At 51.6% G+C, this 21663-nt stretch overlaps 1 protein-coding gene across 3 annotated transcripts in view; it reads left to right on the top strand.

Annotated features, from left to right (window-relative positions):
* The window catches only part of ACTN1 (actinin alpha 1), a 95083-nt gene that overhangs the window by 60741 nt on the left and 12679 nt on the right, over positions 1-21663 (top strand). For all 3 annotated transcript variants that reach the window (XM_059914497.1, XM_059914498.1, XM_059914496.1), the window contains exons 4-11: positions 3161-3247; positions 5048-5135; positions 5675-5753; positions 9283-9364; positions 10595-10680; positions 17190-17282; positions 18625-18855; positions 20488-20635. In XM_059914497.1, the coding sequence (XP_059770480.1) occupies positions 3161-3247; positions 5048-5135; positions 5675-5753; positions 9283-9364; positions 10595-10680; positions 17190-17282; positions 18625-18855; positions 20488-20635 (894 nt within the window). The remainder of the gene's footprint in view (positions 1-3160; positions 3248-5047; positions 5136-5674; positions 5754-9282; positions 9365-10594; positions 10681-17189; positions 17283-18624; positions 18856-20487; positions 20636-21663) is intronic.

Raw genomic sequence — 21663 nt, 5'->3', positions numbered from 1 at the left:
TTGCCTGTCCTTGGCCCCTCTGTTTTCTGGAGTGAAACTGCTTCTTTGGTAGGAGTTAGAATTCAGTAAGCAACACCCCCAGGGCTTGGGTGTTTCTGTGGAAGGAGGAGAGACGTAAGTAGGCAAGACCCAGAGAAGAAGCTGCCTTGTCTTCCTTGGTGCTGGGAGGACACTGAGCTCAAGGCCAGCAGGAGGCTGGGATATTTCGATCTTCACAAATGGGGCAGCTGGCGAGGGGACACTGGCCCCAAGTCATTAAAACCTTGTGAACATAATGTTTAATTATGTTCTAATTGTCTATTTGGTGAGCACAGCTGTGATCTGCTCCAAACCTGGGTCCGGTCCTGGAGGAGCCTGAGTGCTCTTATGTTCTCTGACCGCTTGCCTGCCTGTTTAGTGTCCTCCAGTGTCCTATTCATTCATTCATTCATGTATTCATTTGTTCATTCATTCAACAAATGTTGTGGAGGGCCTTTTCTGTGTCAGGGACAATGCTGGGCTCTTAAGCAGTGATGCAAAACAAAAGATCTTTACCCTCAGGGAGCTTACGTTCTAGAAGAGGGAGAAAGAAAATATATATGTCAGTTGTAGAAAAGTAAAATGGGAGGTCCAGGAAGGGCTCAGTGAGAAGATGAAGGGTGAGTGGAGACAGGAGGGAGGTGAGGGGTATCCCAGGATGGGGGGAGAGCTGCAGGGAAGCTGGGTGACTGGAGGGGTAGCGGGAGGAGGGGTCCCAGAGGCCCCACCAGCCACTGCCTTTGGCTCCGAGTGGAGGTTTTGAGCAGAGGGGTGACAAGTCTGGGGATTTGCTCAGTCATGCCTTGTACTTTGCACCTTCACAGGGTTTCCAGTGTGTGGTCATGATAAATACGCAGGCAGCAAGCGCCTTCACACAGCAACCTTACTCTGTATTTCACTCCACTGGCTGGGGCTAGAGAGAGAATTTTTCTCTAAAAAAATTGAGCAACTTCAAGATGCTTGCTCCCTATTGCCAAATTATTTCCCAGAAAGGTGTTTTTTGTTTTTTAAAAAACTTCTAGCCACAGTATGGTAACCTTATTACCATCCTGGTGTGCGTTTGCTTGTTTTTCAACTTTGCTAATTTAATAGCTGGGAAATGGTATCTTATATCTTTAATTCCAAGTGAGATTGACATTCTTACAAATTGGTTATTTGTATTTCGTGTTTTGTGAAGTGTATTCATGTCTTTTGCCTACTTATGTATTATGAATTTAGACTTTCCTCTTATCAATTTATATAAACACTTTGAACGTTACAGATGCAGAACCATTGGGGGTCACAAATGAAAGGGCATTTTAAAAATATCAAACTTTTAGGAACTGGTTCTTTTTTTTTTTTTAATTAATTTTCATTGGAGTATCGTTGCTTTACAAGGAACTGATTCTTGACTGATTAACTGACTCTACTCCTGCTCCCCGCAAGCCTGCTCTGCAAAGTGCAGCCGGCTGTTTTAGTTATTAAGGAGGATGGTCGTATGCTGCTACATCTCTCTGTCTCTCTAACCCAGGTTCTCCAACTTGGATCATTGTCCTGCGGACGCCTAGGGTTCTGGGAGTGGCATTCAAACCCCCTTCTTTACAGGAAGAGTCACATCCTGTCCCATGTCCAGAGTGGACACTGTGCTTCCTTTACTCAGCACCCTGATGCAGGCTCAGCAGAGTTACCCCCCGTCCCCACCAGAAGCTGCTGTGGCCAGGCATCACTGCTTAGTGCCTTTACCTTGCATGCAATTTTGCCCTCCCTTTTGAGGAAGGGGATGAGATCCTAATTTCCTTAGTGGAATCCACTCTTGTTTAAGGGGTTTGTTTTGTGGGAAGCAAACCCAAGTGGATGTGGGCTCAGGGGATTAGGAGTCCCTGGAAGTTGCCCCTTCTTATGGTTTTGTTGGGTCTCCCCTAAAACTAGTGTTGCAGGTAGGAAAAAATGAGATATTCTTTGGATGCTTGAGTCTTAACTGAGAGTACCTCACCATGGGGCCAGGTTACCATCTCCTGGCCTGGAAGCAGGTGAGGGTAAGGAGTCTGCATTTGATTGTTACCCTTCTCCACCCCCAAGACTATAAATGACTCCATGTCTTAGGCTCCTTAAAGGCAGGGCTTACTTATCTTTGTATTCCCTGCCTTTGAGTCTGGTACAGAAAAAAAAAAAATTACTTCATAGAATTTATAACATTTTTAAAAAAGTCTAGAAAGTGCTGCTTAGACTGAATTTAGTGGGGTATCTCTTTTTTTTTTTAAGATAGATTTTATTCATTTTTTTAAAAAATTTTATTTATTTTTAGCTGCGTTGGGTCTTCGTTGCTGTGAGCGGGCTTTCTCTAGTTGCAGCGAGTGGGGGCTACTCTTCGTTGCGGTGCGTGGGCTTCTCATTGCGGTGGCTTCTCTTGTTGCGGAGCACGGGCTCTAGGCCCGCGGGTTTCAGTAGTTGTGGCTCGCGGGCTCTAGAGCACAGGCTCAGTAGTTGTGGTGCAGAGGCTTAGCTGCTCTGCGGCATGTGGGATCTTCCCGGACCAGGGCTCGAACCTGTGTCCCTTGCATTGGCAGGTGGATTCTTAACCACTGTGCCACCAGGGAATCCCATAGTGGGGTACCTCTTAATTGTGATCTTGAAGCTGTTGTTTGTTTTTTATTAAAAAATACCCAGCTAGTGGCATCATGAACCTGATTTGTGTTAGTGGATCCTTCCAGCGGCAGTTTATAAACGTTTGTCGGGTTGGTTAATTTCTGTTGCCTGCACTGGCTTTCCAGCTGTGGATGGCTGTTTTGAGAGCTGTGCTTGCCCAGAGGTCCTCAGCTCACAGAGGTGCCAGGACATTTGTGATGGTATAGAAATTCTCTCCCTCTTCTCTGTTTGGCTGGTGGACACCACTCAGGGTTTAAGACACCCTCTTCTCTGTTGCCTTTCCTGTTGTACCCAGTCGAATTGACCACTCTCCTGGTGCCCCCAAGACACCCCCAAGTAGACTTCCTTCCTGACACCTGTGACATGTAATTGCACTAATTTTTAGACTTCCCTCTAGAAGTGGAGTGTGTGGTCATTGACTTCCTAAGTGGCGCACGGAGTGACATGGGCACTCAGGGAGTGTGAACTCTGTCCCTGCTGAGACCCTTCTTAATGTGTCCTACTGCTGTTTCTGTAGAAATCGTGGATGGGAATGTGAAAATGACCCTGGGCATGATCTGGACCATCATCCTCCGCTTTGCCATCCAGGACATCTCCGTGGAAGGTAGGTCTTCTGCTCTGTTCCATGCCATCCCCAGGCTTCCACCTCTCCCGTGCCTTCACCATCACGTCTTCCTCCCTGATCCCCGGGGCAACAGGGCCTTGATCACGGGCCACATCCTGGGCCGCTTACCCATCGCTGGCATCTGTGCTCTCTCCTAGTCTACAGGGAAGTAAGAACTGTTTGGAGTGCTGGTCCCCTTAGATGTGTTGTCCCCGGGGAGACCCCTCACTTTGAGAAAGCCCAAGGTTGCTGTGGGGAAGTGTATTGGAAACACCCCACCTGGCTCTTGGGTTGTTAAATCTGAAAGGGTAGGGGAATAGCAGTCAGGAGGGAGTGACAGGAGGGTGAGCCGACACCAGCTCCTCCACTTTGCTCCCATAGCACCCTCTGGTGGCCACCTTGTAGATCTGCAAGGGGCCACCATGGTCTGGGGCAGTGATCTCTCTAAACTTTTGATTTCACACTCCAGCAGTTTTTGAGCTTTATGTCTGATACGTGTGTATTTATTTTGCACTAAATTATATGCATGTATTTCTATGCATATTATAAAACACACCAAACCAAATTTTTAAAAGATGAGGTGGAGTTATTTTTAAAATATTTTTTATTCATTTTAATGGCCTAGAAATCAAATCTTGAAAAGATTTTTGTTCAAAATAATTTTTAATGAGAACAATGTGGATTAAATTGCTTTGTTATGGAAATCTTGGTTTGACACTTGGTGATACAGCAATGTGAAGTTCTAAGTTTGGTTTATAGATACCTGGTATTTAGGGCTGAAGTGGTTAAAAAGATACCCACAGTAGTCACTTAGGGCATGGTGCTTGTTAGTGATAATAGATATAAATCTGGTTTTCAGATAGCTTTCTTGATGAGTTTATTCTTTTGGGTAGACATCTTGTCAGCTCTGATTAAATCGTTGTTTTTTCATCTTGTAATGTGACTGACAAAGAGCTTGAACTAAAAGCAGAAGCGTTAGCTTTGCTGATTTTTTAATCGTTTTCTTGTGCTTGAATTATTATATTATCTTTGCAGGAATTGTTTAACATCATTTTAAAGTCCATTTTGTGAATCGAAAGTAAATGAGATCATCCACAAACCCACTTTACTGAGTACTATAACCTGCAATTCACAGCCATGAACACATGGGGGCGGTGCGGTTTGCAGCCCTCCTGGGCTGGGAGCTTCTGGGGTCCTCTCAGATACCTGCCCTATCTTACTGACACATGTCTGCTTTACACACAGCAACAGTGTCGATCCAGGCATTAAATATAAGGAAACAATTTTTTTTTAAAGATGAACACTAAATGCAACCGGAAGTCCTAATGCTTTCTTCCCACATGGCTGTGTGTCCTCCACAGGGCACATGGGGCCCCTATCTGAAGATTCCTGGATCTCAGATTTCACAGACCAATCAAACCTTCCTCCCCAAAGTGGCCACCTGACATAAGTTGCCAGCTTATTTTGTATTGTTGTCATTTCTTTGCATAAAAGGGAGTGAAGGGGAGATATTCTGAAAGTTTGAAAAGCCATTTTCTCAGTATTTAAATGTGTAAGGTGGCCAGTTATGAAACGCTTCCTAGCTTACTTCTATGTTTCTCAAATAAGTTCTCAAACTTTGTCAAGGAAATAGATTTGGTGGCCTGGTAGCAGCAGGGTTGAAATCTAGGGGTCTTTGTGTGGACCCCCTGTGTGAAAGAGCATGGACCCTGTGGTCACGGTGGGACCTCCATGAGCCCATGCCCCTCCCTCCACCAAGCCAGCCACTGACCTCTCTGCCCATCATCCCCTTCCCCACAGAGACTTCAGCGAAGGAAGGGCTGCTCTTGTGGTGTCAGAGAAAGACAGCCCCTTACAAAAACGTCAACATCCAGAACTTCCACATAAGGTGAGTGGCTGGGGTCTGAGGGACCCTTGTGGAACCTGGGCTGCTTCCCCCAAGGACCCCAGGGCACACTTGGCTGGGTCAGTCTTAGCTCTAGAACAGAACAAAGACACTTGGGGAAGAAGTCGCTTTTCTGGGAAGGGAGGGTCACCGTTTGATGCCCCCTTCCTCCTGGAGAGGAGCCTTCTCCCTCCTAGCTACTGCCTGATACACCTTTGGTTGATGCCCTTGGAGCCCCCCAGGGAGAGTGTCTGGGAAGTTCTAGCCTGGGCCTCTGGAACAGAGCAGACGAGGGCCCTGGACCTTGGGTGGGGGTAGGGTTGGATGTGGCAGGTGTATCTCAACTTACCAAGCCCCACAGTGTCGTACCCCAGTGCCTGGGATCGTGGCAGGAAGAAAGTTCCTTCCCATAGTATCTTCTCCCAACTCCTGCTCCGAAGGGTTATGTACTCATCTCTGGAAAAAGGAGACCCGTGCTTAGTGCTTTGCCCCTACTGCTTGGCCCAACTCACCATCTTGCCCCCCTTCTCTCCCCCGGGCAGCTGGAAGGACGGCCTTGGCTTCTGTGCCTTGATCCACCGACACCGGCCTGAGCTGATTGACTACGGGAAGCTGCGGAAGGTTCGTTTGCTCACCTGACCCTCCTGCTCCCTCCCCCAGCAGCTCCTACCGACTGGTCCCCCTTGGTTGGGTGGGGGATGGGCAGGACTGGGCCCCCTGTTCTGAGAGCCCATGGCCCAGTGTGAAGGCGTGTCAGTCTCCTTAGACTAGCTGAGGAGACAACCCTTCTAGAAGTAAGAGAAAAACACCTCCTCTGTCAGGACTGCTTGAGTATGTATGTGCATAGCACATACTTGCTGACATGTCCAACCTGCCAGGAAAAATATCAAAACCACCAAAGCAATTTTGTTAGGATGATGGGATACTAAGTGGCCTTTTCCCCTTCTGTTTTTCTGGGTTGTGCAAGGTGCATATATTACTTTCATAATTTAAGACATTGCATATTTTTAGAGACATCTATCCCAGCCTTGTCCGAGACTTGCTCTACAGTCCTGGGCAGGTTCCCGCCATGGATTTGCTTTCCCTCATTGCTGAAGTTTGGCTGGGGATTTTATTGCTGCTTGATTCATTTATGCTTTTGGTGTGAAGTTGCTAGGGGGTTTTCTTGAGCAACAAGATGTTGAGGAGCAGACCGGGAGGTGGGAGCTGTGTGTCTAGCCTCGTGGTGGTTCTTAGTGTCCGGGCTGGTTCAAGATGCTGGCCTGACCTGGGAGAGGTCTGTCCGGGACACTCGGACTGTACTCAGCATCCCCCCTCTCAGCCCATCCCAGCACCGAGAGGCCCTGTGGTGCAGACATCCTAGGAGAGGCTCCATCCTTGGAGCCCTCCCCATGCCCCCGGTATATGGTCTGGAGCTCGGGTTGGAATGTCACCTGTTGGTGCTTGAATCTCTTGGCAAAGGGCTTCTAGGAATGACCGTTCTGGTATTTGTCTCCTTGACCTTGATACCTGGAGAGCTCAGTGTTCAGTGAAGTCCCCCACCTTGCCTCTGCCCCCAGTGGCCAAGCAAGACTTGATGTTGCTGGTGCAGCAGCAGCTCTGTGGCATCAGAACCTCCGTTTTGGGGTGTGTGTGGTGGGGTGAACCGCCAAAAAGGATTTGTGAGGGAGGAAAGGAGTAGCTTCCTATCCCCTCCAGAAACCCCAAGCTGGGCCTGAAACTTGAGGCTGGGCCTCTGCCCACCTGGAAGAGCCCACCTGCCGAAGGAGAGAGCCCGCTGCCTGGCCTGTGCGTGGCGGTGTCCAGGTGTATGTGGACGAGGGTCCAGCTAACCTCTTGGGGGGTGACGGGGGGCTCCCAGCCCTCTAACTCAGCCACTTTGCAAAGAGAAAACAAATCGATTTGAGAACCCCCCTGACCCGCCGGAAAGCTGTGTGGCCAAACCAAACAGGGGCCAAGGTGGGGGAATCCTAGAGGCGGAGACTTTTTTTAAAGGTATCATCATCATGTACCGCCCTAGCGGTCAGCCGATGCCCTGTGGTGACAGGCGTGCGTGTGCCTGTGTCCCTGCTTGGGGGGCCGGGGTGGGCAGCAGCCAGTCAGTGCACAGCTGTTCCCCACCCCCCGTATAAAGTGGGGTCCGTGCTGACTGTGGCTTTTCAGTCTCGGCCCCCGCCCTGCCGCCCGACTCCAGGAGCCTCAGCCGTTCAGGAGGGGAGAGTCCAGGGGCCTTTGTCTCATTCCCGGCCAGCCTCTCCCCACCCTCTGTCCCTCTCTGTGTCTTTTCATTTCTCCCTGTTTCTCTGTGTCTGTCTCCCCTTCTCTTTAAGTCAGTAGCAACAGTACAATCCAGCCCAAATCCTAGCACAGACCTGTTCCCACTGAACCGTGGATTCTTTCCAGAAAGCACAGAGGTTACCAGAGCCTCTGGTGCTTGGGAACAGGGGAGAGCCAAGGGCTCTGACCAGGAAGCACTTCCTTCCGGCACCCGCTCTAGGTGGGCGTGGGGGGCCTGGCGGTCCCTGGGAATCGAGGGAGGCAGGTGGGTGTGCACCCGGGGCCTGAGGATGGCCAAGGGCCTGGACGGAAATGACCGTTGCTGCTTGACAGTGTTTTTTTATTATTCTGGAAGCTGTCAGAGACTTTCCCAGAAGGACTCCACCTTCTCTATTTTGAGCAGTTTCTTCCTGAAAGCGTCCCAGATGAATGGATTTATCCTTTTGTACCCTGTGGTTCTCACCTTAGCAAATGCGGAAGCTGAGTGGTAGGCTGACAAAGCCAGTTTGCTTTAGGTTAGTCTGGGAACCAAGAATCAAGTGGGAGGTCCAGCAAGGAACTCCCCCAACTAAGTTATAGGTTTTTTTCCACATTAAAATTTTTTTTTAATTTGGTAAAATATACATAACTTTTAAAGTACCACTTTAACGATTTTTAAGTGTACAGTTCAGTGGCATTAAGTACATTCACACTGGTGTGCACACATCACCACCACCCAACTCCAGAACTCTTCATCTTGCAAAACTAAAATTCTGAACCCATTAAACCATCATTCTCCACTCCCCCTTCCGCCAGTCCCTGGCACTCTACTTTCTGTATCTATGGATTTGACCACTCTTGTAGGTACCTATATAAGTGGCATCATATAATATTTGTCCCTTTGAGTCTGGCTTATTTCACTTAGCATAATGTTTTCAAGGTTGTCTGTGCTGTAGTATGCCCGTCTCAGGATCTCTTTTCTTTTTACGGCAGAATAATATTCCATATCTATTTATCTGTCAGTGGGCATTTGAGTTATTTCCACCTTTTGGCTATTGTGTATAATGCTGCTATGAATGTGGGTGTACAAATTATTTGAGTCCCTGCTTTCAATTCTTTGGGGTATAGACCCAGAAGTGGAATTGCTGAGTCATATAGTAGTTCTTTGTTTAACTTTTTGAGGAACCTCTGTACTGTTTTCCACAGCAGCTGCACCATTTTACAATCCCACCAACAGTGCACAAGGGTTCCGATTACTCCACCTCCTCACCAAGCCCCAATAAGTTTTCTTGAGAAGATAGCAGAGCCAGAATATAGTCAGAAGACTGTAGCTGTTTGAAGGAGCCCCAAATTTCATGGAATATGAGCACCAAAGGGGCTTGAGAGCTCCTAGGCCAACTCTTGAGTAATAGGCGGGGAGACTGAGGTTAGGTTACTTACCAGTCCAGCTGGCTGGTGGCGGAGCTGAAACCAGAAGCCAAGACCGATGGCTCCCAGGCCAGTGCCTGGTCTCAGCTTGCATTTCTTTCTTTCTTTCTTTTTTAATTGTATTTATTTTTGGCTGCATTGGATCTTCATTGCTGAGCACAGGCTTTCTCTATTTGCGGCGAGTGGGGACTACTCTTTGTTGCGGTGCTTGGGCATCTCACTGTGGTGGCTTCTCTTGCTCTGGAGCACGGGCTCTAGGCGCGCGGGCTTCAGTAGTTGCAGCACTCAGGCTCAGCAGTTGTGGCTTGCGGGCTCTAGAGCGCAGGCTCAGTAGTTGTGGCGCACGGGCTTTGTTGCTCCGCGGCATGTGGCAGTCCCCCCGCCCCCAGTCTTGGTGATCATCGAGATGGGGGTAGCCAGAGACTTCTTGTGCCTCTCACCCGCCTTCTTCTTCTTCTCCCCCTAGGACGACCCACTTACAAACCTGAACACGGCCTTCGATGTGGCGGAGAAGTACCTGGACATCCCCAAGATGTTGGATGCAGAAGGTGAAAGGCGCTTTCCTTCTGGGCCTTCGGCTCTTCTCCCGGCTGCGTCCAGCGGCCAGGAAGGGCGGGCCCCGCACCTGAGGCCAGAAGGGAGAAGGCTTGGTCTTCATTTGGGGAGCCAGGGGGTCACTTGTCTCTCAGGGATTCCACAGACAGATTCCCTGAGGTTTGGAGGGAGAAGTGGTAGCTGGTGTCGAAAAGGGCTGCCTGAGCATGATCCTCGTCTTGGTCTTGGAGTTGGGGTAGTGGGTGCTGGGATGGAGCGCAGTGGTCCTTTGTTGTTTTAGGGGAGGGGAAAAAAAAAGTTTATTATCATGTGCGTCATGGACACACATGGGAGCTTGCAGTGATGAGTAACTCAAACGGGTGATTTGAGTTTGGGGTCTATATACATACCTGACTTCTCAGGGGAAAGGGAGGGGGAGAGAGGGCACTTGTGGAAATACAAATGACTTTTTGGAAAGATGAATGGGCCCTTAGGAGAACAGATGGAAGATATGATAGTTTGTGACAATGTCTGTCAAGTTGTAAGGCCATTTTCAAACACGCAAAAGCAGGGAGAATAATATAATGAACTTCCATATACCCACCATCCAGATAGAACAGTTATTGAGATTTTGTCACACTTTCTTTTTTTTTCGCTTTTGTTTTCTTTGTTGAAATATTTTAAAGCAAGTCCCAGACATCACAGCATCTCACTACTACATACTTCAGAATACATACCTTAAAAATAGCAATATTTTCTTATGCAATCATAAAATAATTTTCACCCAAGCAAATTGACAGTAATTCCTTGATACATCTGCTGCCCAGTTCAGAATCAAATTTCCCCATTATTTCTTTTTAGTTGCTTTTTTTTGATCCCGATCCAAACAGAGTCTGCACGTGGCATTTCGTTGTTCTATTTCTTGTGTCTTTTCTAAGCTGTCGCACTTCTCTCTTCCCTCCGACCCCTTTCGTTCCTGGCATTGAACTTGTTGTAGAACCCAGGCCCGCTGTCCCGAGTGCCCCTTACTCTGGTTTGTCTGTTTCCTTCCTCGGGTACCATTTCACTCCTTCCTCTACCTCTCGCGTTCCCATAAGTGGAAGTTGATGCCAGATGGCTGGTTAGATGCAGGCTCAGCGTCTTGGCAAGAAGACTTGGTGGTTCTGAGAGCTGCTTTCCCCATCACATCAGGAAGCGTATCATGTGTTCACCAGCTGGCTTTAACTCCAGATTTTTCTTGACAGACATCGTCGGAACCGCCCGCCCGGATGAGAAAGCCATCATGACTTACGTGTCCAGCTTCTACCACGCCTTCTCTGGAGCCCAGAAGGTACCCGGGGCCCCCTGCTCCTTCCTTGCCCAGCACACCTCATGCCAGACCCCAAGCCATGCCCTCCCGCCCCTCCTCTCCCCGCCTCTCCTTGGCGACAGGGTCCAATGGTCTGTCTCTTCGGTAGCGTCAGCCCCCCGTGCCAACGTGGCATGTCGTTCTTGCTCAACTCCTCTCCCACCCGCCCCTCTGCTTTCTCTCATCTTCCTCTACTGCCTTGGAGAACCCTGGGAAAGCGGTCACCTTCTGGGACCCAGATGGCAGGCTTCAGCAGGAAGGGCGGCATGGGTGAAATCAGCCAGGGGTGGTTCTGGAGGCCTGGAAGCGCTGTGGGCAGCAGCCCCTCTGTGCCCACCTCTGTTGAAGCTACGGCTTTAACAGAGCAGCAGGCGTGCCTTACGGAGGCAGATCTGGGGAGGTGCCTCCTGTCTTCACTGACCTGTTCTACAGAGGTGTCACGAAGCCCCCGCCTTTCTCCCGCTCACAGGCGTGGTTTAGCAAATCTGTCCACAGCCCTGTTGGGCCTTGGCGCCTTCTATATCTTGCCTGAGGCCCCCATGCGGGGTCATTCTACACAACCCCTTGGGGAGACGAAGGGAAAGGGTGGGCCGCAGTGAACACTTCAAGTGTCCTGACCCAGGTTTGCCCAGGGAGGCCTGAGGTTAAAGTCCAGTTGTATAGGTTCTGCACTCCACAAAGGCGTCATTCACACTGCAGACACCGAAGATTTGAATATTTTCATTAGCAGGCTTAGCTCGGGTGGCAGGCGCCCCTCCCCCAGGTCCCCTCACAGGCAGGACCCCAGAAGCACAACATCCAGGTCGCTATGACGACAGACCACAGGCTTGGCCCTCTCAGCTCTGGGCCTTGGAGCTGCCACATACTCAGGCAAATTTCCCACCCTCTGCATGGAGTCTGAGTGGCCTGTTTTGAAATGCATGATGGGGCGACGCTCCCGCCTCCCCGACCCTCTGCCCAGCCTTCCCCAGCCCCACCCCCTCTCCCCCCTTTTTCCCCACCTCTTCCCTGTCTCTCTCCCACCCCAGCCCCTTTCTCCTCCCATCATCTCATTTTCTCTTTCTGCCCATTCCCTCATTGTCTGTCTGTCTGTCTTGTGTGCTCTGTCCACCATGGCTGTTTGGGTTTGTTCTGCGCCGCTGCTGCCTACTTTCTTCTCTCAACCTCTTCTCCTTCTCTGTGCAGATGTGTAGGCACGCTAAGGCCGGATGGGAAGGCCATGTGACCTAATGTTTCATGTCACTGCCACGCCTTCTCGGTGCGCAGAAGGTGAGCTCTCCCTCGGCCTCGCCCTCTCTCCCAGCGCCCTTTTGCCCATCTCTTCCATCCGCCCTGGATACTTCAGCCCCAGCCCCTTGGAACTGCAGCCCCTGGAATGAAAGGCGGGATTAGAAAAGCCCCCCTCCCCCTACCGCAACCCCAGCCTCTTGTAGGAGGGCAAGGTGCTCTCTGAGCTTTGGCCAGGACACTTAAAGATGCCTGAGAATGCCAGCCTCTGATGGCCTGCATCTCTGCCCCTACACGCTGGGCATAATAGGTGCCACAAACGGGAAACAAGCTTGCGGTCTCAGCTCCTTCCCTGGACTGAGTTGAGAGCCCTTATCCCAAGCAGCACAGTTCCTGGCTCTGCTTCCTGCCTGTTCTCTTAAATATCCAGGACCTCCTCACTTCTCTGTCTCTCCCTCCATCTACTTAAGCAAGACTACCCTCTCAAATTACCCAGCAACCAGGGCAGGGCGAAGTCTTCTGCCTTCCCCCTGGTGTCCAGTCCAGAGGCTCAGGGTCCTGCCTGATCCTTCCCCACCAGGCCTGCCAGGGACAGTGGTGCAGGTTGCGTACTACCCAAGGGTGCCCTGTGTGCACCATAGACCATGAAGAGTTGAATATTTTTTACAAAAATAGTCTTGCAAATGGCAGTAAAAATGTCTTCTAACAGAATAAGTATGACAGTTTTGCAATAGAAGTGCCTTGGGGAAGAGGTGCCTTTAAAAAATATATATATATAAAAGCATTATGTGGGCTAGCAGCGGCCCCATTCCCTGCCTGGCTGGGCACCCAAGACCTTCCTCACTTTCCTTCCAGGCCTCATGGGTACTGCCTGACAGGAAGCAGCCCCGCCTGGAGGCTCCCCGTCCTGGGTGTCGCAGCATCCCCAGGAGGCCCAGCCCCTTGCAGCCTCTTCTCTGGCCTGCCTCTTGCTTCTTCTTTCTCTTTGTCCCACCTCTGCCGCTGCTCTTTCTTGCCAGCTTCTTCTGGCCCCTCTTACGCCCCACCTTTTAGGCAGGATGTGCGCACCACCTGTCTACTTGCCTCACTGGGCCTCCAGCCCTGAGAACCACACAGAGTCTTGCCTGCACCCAGGGCTAGGCTGAGCTCTCTGCCGTGGTCTCTCCCCTCTTTCCAGCTCTCCTTCCTCCTCCTCCCCTGCTCCTGCAGGGTTCTCTCCTGGGCTTCATGCCCGTTGACACTGGCCTTCCCTGCCTCTGAAGCCTTCCCTGTGTCCTGGCTGTTGATGCTCGGAAGGGAGCGTGTGTGTGTGTGTGTGTGTGTGTGTGTGTGTGTGTGTGTGAAGCAGCCTGCTTTTCTCCCTCCCGAATCTCATACCACCTCCCCCCATGCCCTCTTCCCTCTCACTCATCCCTGTTGCAATCATTTCATGCTCCTTTTGTCCATACATGAGGACAAGGTCACCAGCTGGGGGGATGGGGTGGGAGTGTGTGGATGGGGGTGGTGTTCCTCTCACGTCCTGGGTCAGGGGCCTCACCCGGAGTTGCCCCTCCCATCCCACTTCGAAGGAGTCAGGCAACTGCTTACAGCTCAGCAGGCCAGTGGGAGGGGAATCTCGCCCCTCTCCCGTGGAAGAAGGAGGAATCTTTCAGACTCATAGACTCTTCTTGTCTTGACTGTCTCCGTGTCTGGAGCCAATGGGGGAAAGTCTCCTGAAACCCACGCCCAGGGCCCTGCATCCTCTTCACTGTCTTTCTCTTATCAAGCCTTGGGCGGTGGAACTAGAAAGACAGCCGAGTCTAATACACGCGTGCATGCAGGTGTACACGTGTTTGTGTGCCTGTGTGGATACTGTCTGTACTTGTATGGATGCAAGTGTGTGTGATTGACGTTCCTAGTCAGATGAGGACCAACTTCTGTTTGACGTGTTGGTTTTGGTTCTCATTCTTTCTCAGCTTTCCTCTCCCCTTCTCGTCCCCTGGAGGGATTTAGAATGGCTTGTGAGCAACCAGAGTTTGTTTGTGTAGTTTGTTGCTTTAACATTCATGGCCTATTGGGAACTGTTTATGAGAAACAGCCTTTTAGGGCACGAACTGGACTTGCTGTAGGGGGTTCTGGATGCTTTTAGGAGTAGATGATGCTGTTTGCAGCCTTCTATTTGTCGCCAGCTGGTTGTGAATCTTCTAAGGGAAAGAAACCCCGTTCCTGCCCTCAAGGGATTCACGGTCCATCCGGGAAAACTCTTAATAAAAGAAGCTCATGATGCTGTGGTCTGATCTCTGCTCTGCTGCAGACCTGAGCAGGGGAGGGGCGCTGCAGGGCTGCAGGACATGGAGGCTTTCTTGAGCAGGAGACACTGGAGCTTGAGGGTCTTAAGGGTTGAGTGGTGGGGATCTGCAACTGAAAGGCTCAGGGAAGGTTGAGGAAGGTGGTCACAGCTTGTGCGACGCTTCATGGTGTGACAGTGCAGCCTCCAGAGGAGAGCACGTTCGTCCCGCTGCCCAGAGTGAGGATTGGGGACAAAGCCAGAGTCGGTAGCTGGGGTCAGGGCTGAGCGCCGTGGGGTTGGCCCCCTTCTGTCTGGGGGCCTCGCTGGCAGGGACACCAGGGCAGGGAGCTGACTTGGGACGTGGAGAAAGACTAGGCAGTGGGAAGCTGTGGGAGGAAGGAAATGGGCAAGTCTAGCTAGATTTGGGAGATTTTTGACTAAAAATGTCACAGATGAGATCTTCGTGGCACTCGCATGACTCTGTAGGTGGTGGGTGACAGCGCCACGGCGCGTCATTTGGCCTCATTTGGCTGTTTGATGTCACCGGCATTGAGGCTGCTTCCTCTCCAGACTGTACCTGTACCAGCTAATTTGATGCTGATTAGTAGAGTGGCAGTTTGGCCTGGAATAGCTGAGGGTTTCATTTGGGGATAGCTAAGCACTCTGGGGCTAATAATCCATAACTTAGAAACAAATAACTAATATAAAACTAAGCACATTGTTTTGTATCACATTGTATAACAATACACCTTAAAGTGGGTCATAAAAAACAAAAAAACAAACCATGGAAGGGTCAACACAAATTTCCAGTAATCTTTTCCTTTGGCACTTGGAAGTCATCCTTTGGCCTGTTTCTATAAAATATTTTCTCAGCCCATTTGATGATCTTTATAAAAAGTCCCCAGGAGGCCCACTCGGGAACTCCCCTAGACTTCATCCAAAAGGAGCCCCCTTTGACCCTGGAGCCTCTGAGGGATGGCCGAGGCCCTTAAGGCCCGCAGGACGTGTCTTCTAGAATCCCATGAGCGCAGGCCTCACTCAGTCCACCAAGTTCATGAATTGACACACAAATCAAAGCTTATGGCCTCTGAGCCCAGGATCTCAAGATGAATCAGGAAGATAACACGGTGAAGGTGGGCTTGATCCGTTTGCCATCACAGTGGCAGCTGCTTCTTGCCGATGATTAGGGGCTACCTGTGATTCTTACTTGCTTGATCAGCACGTTGGGCTGGGGGCTTTGCAGCCACCCCACATTCTTACATACATGTCAGCACACGGGAGAGCACTGGCCTCCCCTGGGTCCCCTCCCCAGCCTTCAAGGGAAGTGGCCCCGGTGACTCCAGGCAGATTCCTGGGGCAGCTTCATGGGGACATCAGCCCAGTTCCCATGACCCTGCTCGTTCTGGGGCCCCGCATCTTCTGGGACGGGCTCCAGGGAGGAATTTCCCTCCTTGTGGCCTCTTGGGATCCCCCATGTTTGCTTGTTGGTTCCTAAGAGGAAGGACAATCCGTCAGGAGTTCCTGATGGTCCTTTGAGAAGTGGCCTTGGCATCTCCAGGACAGAGTTAGGTTGGGGCACAGCGGGTGAGGATCTAAGGATGTGACTGCTTGTCTCAGTTTCTTGAGACCTGGGACTCTCAGCTCCCCCCTCTGGCCACGCCCACAGCTCTCCTGCTAGAGGCCCACCCGCCCTGACACCTCACCCTGGAGGGTGCAGTGTCTTCGCTTGGAGCTTGAAAGAACCTTTATGGTGATCTCATCCTGCCCCCTCGCACACACACCTCCTGGCAGTCACCCACGCATCACATGATTTGGTGGGCGTGTGTTCTATTTGCAGAGTTCTGCAATGAAAAAGCATTTACATCTTCTCAGTTGTTCCTTCCCAAGTCAAAGCACCGTCATTCTCAGGAACTTCTTCCTGATGCCTAGCCTCAGTTTATCTTGCTGCAGTTGAAATCCATTTTGTCTTGTTCATCAACCGGGTGCAAGGTCCCATACTTCTCCCCCTTAAACCTTTGCCATCTGCAGGGTCACCCTTCTCCAGGGCCCCAGGATGCGTATCTGTTTGCTCATTGGCATTATCTGCTGCCACCCTTAGGCCATCTTCCTATCACAGGACCCCAAAACGGCTTCGAGTTCCCCTCCCCTTGCAGTTGGGTTAGGATGTGCACAAGAACTGCATTTAAAGATCACCTGAGCAAAGTGGGTTTAGGAGCGCCTGGCCCCTGCTGGTGTCAGGTGCACAATGGCATCTAAGCGGGAGAAGCGGTGTCCCCTGGGGTTTCTGGGCCTTTGCATCTGATTGCCGTTCAGTCCTATTTAGTTCCTCTTGCCACCAAGGCCCACATCGGGTGTCTGCTGGCCCAGCACTCGGTGTGGAATGTGCGCTTAGCTTTCCCGGAGGTGCCCGTGGCGACTTTCTGGACATCCTGCCTGTGCTGGGTTGATCCTTAATTCCTGCAGCTTCTCTAAAGTTCTTTGGGCTCTGGGCCAGGAGCCTAGAGAGATTCTGCAGGGGTCCTGAGAGGCCCCGCTCCTTATCAGCACCTTATTCTAGGACTCCCAGATTTGAATTCCTGCATCTCCAAGATCCTGGCAAAGCCAGTCTGAAAGCCTGAGCCTTGGGAATCCCAGGGTCTCCATGCCCCAGGATGGGCATGGATTTTCTCACCCCTCCACCTGAGCTGAGTATTTCGATTATACCAGTCATTGGATTAGTTTCTTCCCAACATACATGTTGGATCTCAAACTTAGGCTCTTCTTCAGGGGCCCCCAGTTCAGCCACTAAGATCTCCGTCTGGGCTCGCTTGATCTGTGGGACTCGGCCCAGGCTGGCAAAGAGGATGGTGAGGAGAGCCTGTGAATTCAGAGTCTTGGGAGGTGCCTTCCAACCGCGTGACCTGCAGGGGTGGGAGGAGACCTTGTCACCGCAGGCGTGTGCCAGGTGCTCCCGCCGTTGTGAGGCTGACCGTGACCCTCTCTGTCTTGTTGCCAGGCCGAGACAGCCGCCAATCGCATCTGCAAGGTGCTGGCCGTCAACCAGGAGAATGAGCAGCTCATGGAAGACTACGAGAAGCTGGCCAGCGATGTGGGTACCTCTGGGTGCTCCTGGCCTGGCCCCGGCAAGGCCCTGCCGCCCTACCCTGAGAGACAAGGGAGCCCCAGAACCCGTACCTCCAAATCCGTGCCCAGGCACAGTCCCAGGCTGGGTGTCATCCCTCATCCCTAGCAGTCCTCCTGGGACAGCTTCGGCTCTGCTCCTGCAGAGGGTGGGTCAGGGGCCAATCTGGGCTTTGGAGAGCCGAGTTCCAGGCTTTTTCTATCACCGAGAGTAAGCCTGGGAAATCCCTTCACCTCTCTGGGTCTTGTTTTTTTTTCACTTAACAAGTGAAAGCTGTGCTAAGGGACCTTGGAGGCCCTTCGAGATCAGTGAGTGTACTGTTGTTCTGGGGGTTTCGCTTGGACTAGAAAAGGAGTATGCGGTTCTGAGAGGACGTGAACGGGGAGTAAACCAGTGCTGGCTCAGGCTAGCTTAGCAGCCGGGCCCACCCAGGGGACAGGAGGGGACAGGACTGGATTTGCTGCTCTGCCACTGGCTGCATTGGGGTTACAGCCCCACTTGCTTCTTCCTTAGAAGAATTCAGCCCTCTGAACAGCCCAGCCCAGCCTCTTGGTAGATCAGATCTGCCATCCAGCATAGTGACAACCCAAGTTCTGGTGCCCGGGTGCCTGGGTTTAACCTCTGTGCTACCATTCCACCTCGGTCACCTTGGCAAGTCACAGAGCCTCACAGTGCCTTGGTTACCTCCTCCGCCACCTGAGGCAGGATCACAGTACTTAACCCCATGACCACGTAGCTCTCGTCATCATTCAGATGAGTTAGTTCAGGCCACGTGCCTGGTACCTGGCAGGGGATCACGTCTTTCCTCTCATCACTTCCACTCCTCCTCCTCCTCCTCCTCCTCCATCACCTCATCGAGGAAAACAATCCCTGCCTGTGCCCGAGAGGCCAGCCTCTTCCTTTTTGAGTCAGGGACCCACATTCTAGAATCCTAGAAGGTCAGGTGGCAGGGGCCTCAGGGAATGAGTGTTCACACCTCCATGGTAAGATGAGGAAACTGAGGCCCAGCCAGGTAGTAGACCTAGAAATAGAACTCGGGTCTCCTGCTCTTAGCTGAGCCATCTTGCCCCCAGGTCTTCCCTTGGCAGAGCAGGGAGGTTGAGTGATGCTGGCTGTGAGTTGACGTACCCTAGCGTCCAGGCTTCATGAGGCCTTTGATTCTCAGAGGGAACACCGTGGAACCTGGCCGAATGGCCTGGGGTGGTAGTTGGGAAAGAGTGTGCCGTCAGGAGAGGTGCCCCCCCAGCATCGGGAGGAGAGGGAGGCCAGTCCTTGCCCCCCTCCCAGCATCTTCCCCCGCCCCCTCCAGCTGCTGGAGTGGATCCGCCGCACCATCCCGTGGCTGGAGAACCGGGCGCCCGAGAGCACCATGCACGTCATGCAGCAGAAGCTGGAGGACTTCCGCGACCACCGGCGCCTGCACAAGCCGCCCCGCGTGCAGGAGAAGTGCCAGCTGGAGGTCAGCTTCAACACGCTGCAGACCAAGCTGCGCCTCAGCAACCGGCCCGCCTTCATGCCCTCCGAGGGCAGGATGGTCTCGGTGAGCACCCGGACCGCCCCCACCCTCAGCTGTGCCCGGTCACCATCCAAGGCGGCATCGTGGGTGGGGCAGGGCGGGGGCGTGTGCTCTCTACCTGCCCACCCTGCTCCAGAGACCAGTTCTCCCTTCCAGGTGACCGCCCAGGCTGCAGCCCACACTCAGCCATGTGGGGTTCCCTCCCTCCCCAGGAACAGAGCCCCTTCTCTCCTCACCATTCCGGGTCAGACTTGCCCTTCCAGACCCCGGAACATCCACTTGGATCTGCCCCCAGCACCTTCCTCCCTACCCCTCAAAAAAATCATCTTTGCAGACAAAATCCCTCTTGACATGTTGAACCAAACAGGGTATAATAGCAATAAGGATAATTTTCACTTTCATGGAATCTTACTTAAAAATTTTTTTTATTACCTTAAGTAATAGATTTTTTTGGTAGGATATTTCAAAGGTAAAAATAAGCAAAATTCAGGAAATAGAAATTATTCATCCAGGATCAACTTAAAAGATGTTGGGGGGGAAGAGATTCTTTTAGTCTCTGTAAATATAATTTTTAAGGGAATCCTAAAGCATGTTTTAATTAATAAGCTGCTTAAAAAAAACACAATATATTGTGACCAGGTTTCCATGTCATAAAGTTTTCTTCATTTATGTCACTTTTTGTTATTCCTCCCTCTTTACCCTCTCCTCAGAACTTGAGAAATTTTATGAGCCAGAGAAACATGTAAAAGAAAATTTAAAATTCAACAGGATAGAGCTTTTGCCCTTTGCAATGGAGAGTTGATGAGGAGACATGAGCTCATGGGGCAGGAATGGAAGGGAAGGGGAGAAGCATGCAAACAGCATTGGAAAAGGAAGCAGGATCCTGGGGGGACTCTGGGGGACAGGAAAAAGGCTGTGACGTTGTACATGCAGTTTGGAAAATTGCAGTCCTTTTACAGGTTCCAGGATGAATCAGCAGTTTTTAGACGGCCGGAGCTGCTGCTAGCTGGAGAGTGCTCTGTGCTTTAAAGCCCCTCCTCTGGGGGGACGCAGCGCGGCCCCTGGCACATGGCAGGGACCTGGGTGGCACTCGAGCTGGGTCAGCCGTCACTGCCCAGGGGTGCCCTTGTGCTAACTGTAAGAGATGGCCCTGTCAGTGGCTCCCTGTCTGAAGGCCTGTGGGTTTGTGCTCAGCACCTGTCACTATCTCTGGGCAACTCTTGGCTAGCTTACCCAGGCCAGGGTCCCTACAGGCTCCAGGCTATTGCCCAGGGCCCGGAGGCTGGGGCCCATGAGTGGACCCAGAAATGTGGGAAGGCTGGGAGGCTCCCACACCTGCCTGCCTCGTTCAGTCTGTTGCTGTGTCTCCCTGGCTGGCCCTGTGACCTCTGTGATTGCTCAGAATCCTGTCAGAAGCCAGTCCTGGAGCACAGAGGGCCTTGGGCTTTCTCCCCACTGAGCTGCACACACAACGCCCCGTAGCTGGGTGGCCCCACTCTCTGTCCAGGAGGCCTGGTGCCCGGGAGCCCTGGGAAACACCGTGCGGGCTGGACGGGGATGGCTGAGACGGGGGGGAGGCTCCTCCTGGAAGGCATGGAGTAGCTCTGGGGTCTCGGGGGCCAGGCGGGCTGACCCTGTGCCGCCCATCCTTAACAGGACATCAACAACGCCTGGGGTTGCCTGGAGCAGGCAGAGAAGGGCTATGAGGAGTGGCTGCTGAATGAGATCCGGAGGCTGGAGCGGCTCGACCACCTGGCAGAGAAGTTCCGGCAGAAGGCCTCCATCCACGAGGCCTGGACAGACGGTAAGGCCAGCCTAGCCCCTGCCCCCTATTCCAAGGGTCTGGCTTTCATGCTGAACCACCAGCCACAACTCCTTTTTTTCTTGTTTTTTATTTGTTTTGTTTTGTCTCTTGCTAGTTCCTTGACATTAGGCAAGTTCATCAGCCTTTTGGTTGCCTCAGTTTTCTCATCTGTAAAGTGGGGACAATAATAGTACCAACCTCATAGGTTTATGAAGGTTAAATGACTTAATACATTAGATGCACGGAAAAGAGTTCCTGGCATAGTACAATGCTATATATGTGTTAATTATTCTTGTCACTATAATGATTTCTTCTTCCCTGAATTAGGTTGGGGTTCAAACCCCGACGCTGCCACCTTGAAGCAGTGTAACTTGGACCAGTGGTCTTGTTTCCTTGTCTATTACATGCAGGTGATGATGTACCCTCCCGGATTAGTTTCCTAGGGCTGCAAATTACCATAAACTGGGTGGTTTAACAGGACAGAAATGCATTCTCTCACAGTTCAGGAGACTAGAAGTCCTAAATTGAATTGTCATCAGGGTTGGCTCCTTCTGGAGGCTCTGAGGGGGAGGTTGTCCGATGCTTCTTCCCCACGTCTGGTGGTTGCTGGCAGTCCTCGGTGTTCCTTGGCTTGTAGCAGCATCACTCCAATCTCTGCCTCCATCATCACGTAGCTGCTTCTCTCTGGGTCTCTGTGACTCAGTCTGCCTCTCAGTTTTCTACTAAAGACACCAGTCATTGGGTTTAGGGCCCACCCTAATCCAGTATGACCTCATCTTAACTAATTACATCTGCAAAGACCCTATTTCCAAATAAGGTCAGATTCTGAGGTTCTGGGTTGCACATGAGTTTTGGGGGGACACTATTCAACTCAGCATACCTCCTCATGGGGTTGTTATATGCTTACATATCATAAGTGCATTTTATGCTTAGTTGGGTGCCTGGCACATGTAACACACTCAGTAAATGGTAGCCCTTGATATCTTCCCTCCAGTGCCTGCCCTTTTCCTGTTTCTGGCCTCCCATTG

The sequence above is a fragment of the Balaenoptera ricei genome, chromosome 2 (assembly GCF_028023285.1).
Source record: "Balaenoptera ricei isolate mBalRic1 chromosome 2, mBalRic1.hap2, whole genome shotgun sequence".
In the NCBI taxonomy this organism is placed as follows: domain Eukaryota; kingdom Metazoa; phylum Chordata; class Mammalia; order Artiodactyla; family Balaenopteridae; genus Balaenoptera; species Balaenoptera ricei.
The sequence above is the reverse complement of the archived record's forward strand: the minus strand, read 5'-3'. Positions and strand labels throughout refer to the sequence as shown.